Source organism: Lissotriton helveticus, chromosome 9 (assembly GCF_964261635.1).
Source record: "Lissotriton helveticus chromosome 9, aLisHel1.1, whole genome shotgun sequence".
NCBI lineage: Eukaryota > Metazoa > Chordata > Amphibia > Caudata > Salamandridae > Lissotriton > Lissotriton helveticus.
In genome coordinates this window covers 92148000-92151663 of record NC_136070.1, presented here as the reverse complement: position 1 = coordinate 92151663, position 3664 = coordinate 92148000, and the positions used below count along the sequence as shown (strand labels likewise).

At 59.6% G+C, this 3664-nt stretch overlaps 1 protein-coding gene across 1 annotated transcript; it reads right to left on the bottom strand.

The window, feature by feature from the left end:
* On the bottom strand, positions 1 to 2244 carry LOC144783139 (TSC22 domain family protein 1-like). The gene is given in 2 exon segments (XM_078662273.1): positions 1 to 388; positions 390 to 2244. Coding segments are annotated over 2 exon segments (2238 nt in total). The 5' UTR covers positions 2240 to 2244.
* Between the last annotated feature and the right edge of the window lie 1420 nt (positions 2245 to 3664).

Genomic DNA, 3664 nt, shown 5'->3' with positions numbered 1-3664 from the left:
TTACCTGTCATCCTCGCCATCGACCAGAGGTAACGACTTCAATGGAAGAAGCTGACCAGGACCCGCTAGACTGCCACCACTCCCTTCCAAGGAAGATGAACCGCCTATTCCTGAAATGCCTTCGGCGATGATTGACTGCGGCAAACCGGCCACCGAGTGCTCCATGAGACGCCTTGCATCTGCGATCTGATTTGCCACTGACTGGATGAGCGATGGCGCAAAGAACTGAGCAGAACTTAGAGGTATCTGGTGTGGCATGTGCTGGGACACCGGTACACTGGCAGGATGGTGAGCAACACCCTGAGCCCCGTTGTGTGCAGTGGGGGGCTGGGACATGACAGGTGCGGGGCCCAGACCAGCAGAAGCTGTCAAGTTGATCTGGCTAACAGGCAGGGGGAATTGGGCTGACGGCCGGGATCTGCTGATTACTCATTCCTTGAAGCACGGGTTCCAATCCTTGACCCTGGGGTTTTGCGGAAACGGGGGCGTTCTGCGCTGCCATGACCAATTGCTGAGGAAGACCCTGAGGGCCCATCGGCACCCCCTGGGGCTGAAGCGGCTGCAGGAGAGGTGTAGCCAGAGTGGGGGCACTCTGCTGCATAACGGAGGGAATTCCTTGGTTAATAGCTGTTGGTGCTTGCTGCGCCGTGGAGGGCAGATTCAAGTGCTGACCCACTGCCACATTATGACTGGACTGCGACACAGTGGGCAGATTTAAGGATTGACCCAAGCTGTGACTGACAGGCGTTGCGGGGGGAAGATTTATTTGCTGGGCCACACTCTGACTGCTGGCCACTGACGTGGGCATCATCGTGGGTGCATGTGCAGCAGTCATAGCAGAGGCTGTGGATTGTGCAGCTGTGGATTGCATGTGTGCCGACAGATTGTGACCGGGGGCCGCTAGCCCTGGCTGTCCTGACACTACCGTGGTCTGCAGCTTATGGGGGTGCTGCAAGTAATCAGCCACGCTCCCTGTAACAGTAGTCTGAGCAGCCGACATGGCATGGCTCTGAGGGATGAGGGCGGAGGGAATCTGCTGCTGGGCTGCATAGTGGAGCTGCTGGGGTAGAGTCTGCACAGGCTGTGAATAGGGGGGCTGTTGGTGCAGTGAAGGCACGGCCCCCATACTATGACCAGCCGAAGGGTTCAATGGAGGTTGGTAGCTCTGCTTTTGCTGTCCATAGCCGCCTTCAGGCGGGTGCGATTGTGCTGGCAAGTTGGCACACTGAGCCCCGGGCTCCGAGTACCCCTGCTGCAGGCCGGTGCCTTCACCACTGCCAGCGCTCTCCGTATAGTGGCTCAGAGTGCTGCTGGCCGAGCTCTCGCTGGTGCTGTCCCTCTCCTCGGCCGCCTGCCTCACACTCTCCACCACCCTGTGAGGGGCCTCCACAGGCTGCTCCCGCTCGTAGTACTCGGTGCAAGTCCAGCGGCCCTTGGGGAAGGGCTCAGAGCTAGAGTCCAGCTTCACCACCCGGAACCGTGATGTGGCCGCCGCCGTGGCGGCAGCTGCGGGGGGAGGGGGCGGAGTCTGCGGCTGCTGCCCCACGGCCGAGCCCAGCGCGGCGGCCGCCACCGCCTGCGCCACCTGTGCGATGGAGCCCCCGGAGGCCGGATGGGGGGCTACGTGCACAGCTCCAGGGAGGTTGTTCATCATGTTAACGTTCACTCCAGCCATGCCCCCGGGCAGGCCAGCGGCAGGAGGCTGCAGGGGCTCGGGGTGCAGGGGCCCGGCAATGCCATTGATGAGCAGCGGATGAGGCTGAGGAGGGGGCAGGCCGGGCAGGCGCGGTTGGTTGGGGGACAGCGCCCCGGGTGTGTCGGCCTCCTGCAGGTTGCTGAGGGTCTCCTCGGATGAGCTGCGCCCCGGCGCACCTAGGTCCGTAGCCCGGGAGAGGGAGGCGTCCAGGATCTCAGAGGAGGACAGCTCTTCGGTGTGTGACTCGTCCAGGTCGTCGTAGCTTTCCGTGTCCTCGGCGATGCTGTTGTTAGAGCTCAGGCTGGCCGAGGCCTGAGCTGGGGTCACACTGGTGATCTGGAAGCCACTCTTCTTTTTGGGCCCAGTGGTCTGAAGTGGGGGCTGCAGGCCCAGGCTCTGCGGGGGTTGCGGGCCCAGCAGCGGCTCGTCCAAGCTCAGCTGGCCACCCGAGGCGGCTCCCGCGGCGCTGCCCCTCCTGGGCACTGCGGGCGCCGGCTGCGCCATCTTCCTCACCTCAGGTGGGGCCTCGGGCTGCTGCTGCATTGTGTCCCGGAGAGGGTGGGTCGCCCCTGCACTAAGAGGCCGCAGTAGGCTGCGGGCGGCCGGGGCACAGGGAAAGAGCCGAGGTCCGGCTGGGGGAGATGTTCAGGCGCGACGGGGCGGCACAGCAGAGCAGGTCCATCACTGGTGGCCGGGCGGCGGCAGCTGCATGTTGCCGTGCCTCGGGTTCCGCTCCCGGGCTCTCTCCTGCTGCTGGTCAGGCACGGGGATGCTGGGTCACCGGCAGCCGGGCAGCTAGGAGGAGGGGCGAGCAAGATGGCGGGCGCGCATGCGGTGTCCTTCCTCTGCCGGGGCCTGGGCTCTCTTCTCGGGTGCCGCGGGCGGGGCTCTCCTGCACCGGGGCCTCGCTGGCAGCTGCACTCCTTTCTCCTGGCATAGAAAGACCGGCGCCGACTTCCCGCTTGCCTGCGGCCCGGCCGGACCAGATTCGGGGGCGTTCCCGGCTTTCGGCTGACGTCGCGTGACGTCGGCAAAAGCCAAAGAATCTCGGGAACGCCCCCGAATCTGGTCCGGCATTGACGGACAGGCCCCTCGTCCAATGGCTAGGCTCCATTTATGGAGCCAGCCAATGAATGACGAGGGCCGACCCAAAGCCACACTACAGTTCTCATCAGAATTTCGCCTGCGCGAAAAAGATGCGCAGAGCGCATCTTTTCGCCAGGCAAAACCTAAAAACGAGTTACGCTCTAGAGCACCGTTTCGTGAGATAGGATGAGTTGATACTTTATTCTTGATGTAGTTATGAGGGGTTAAGTTTGTGGTTGTGAAAGACGTCGCATGAGTGGTACTAGCCTGAATGAGTGGTCAGTGACAGGAATAGAGCTTGGTGAAAATCGTTTAACGAAATAGTGCTCGGAGGCTTTAATTAAAGCCTACCGATTAACAACACATGTAAAAGGGCCAGTCCTCATGGGAGGTTACGAATGAAGACAAGGCGGTACTAAGGAGGGACTAACAAGCCTATTATGGAATCGGAAGCAAGCATTTACAAAGGACAATGGCACAAGCCACTGAAAAATATGGAAGGAGAGTGGGTGGGGCTTCAAATGCATACTCCAATACAGCACGTCTTGAAGAGCAGCACATGCGCTGCACAGGCTCGACCTAAAAAACATTGGCACTGGAGGGAACTTCCTTGTGTGCGGATGTACTCATTGTGGAAGAGAAAACTACAGTCACTTAAAGTGAAGTTAACCATTCGCTGAAGTAGGCTGAACTATTGCCCCATGTTGTATACTGAAGGGGGCAGAAGCAAAATGTGAATGAAAGAACAGATCAATGGGTGAAGAGAGATGGTTAAGTATTTCATACATATATACTATACATATAGGTTTACTAAAATCAAAAGGTCTTGGCTAAAGCCAGACCTTAAAAGGTCAGCTAATTGATAAGCTTTGTAATGCTCGT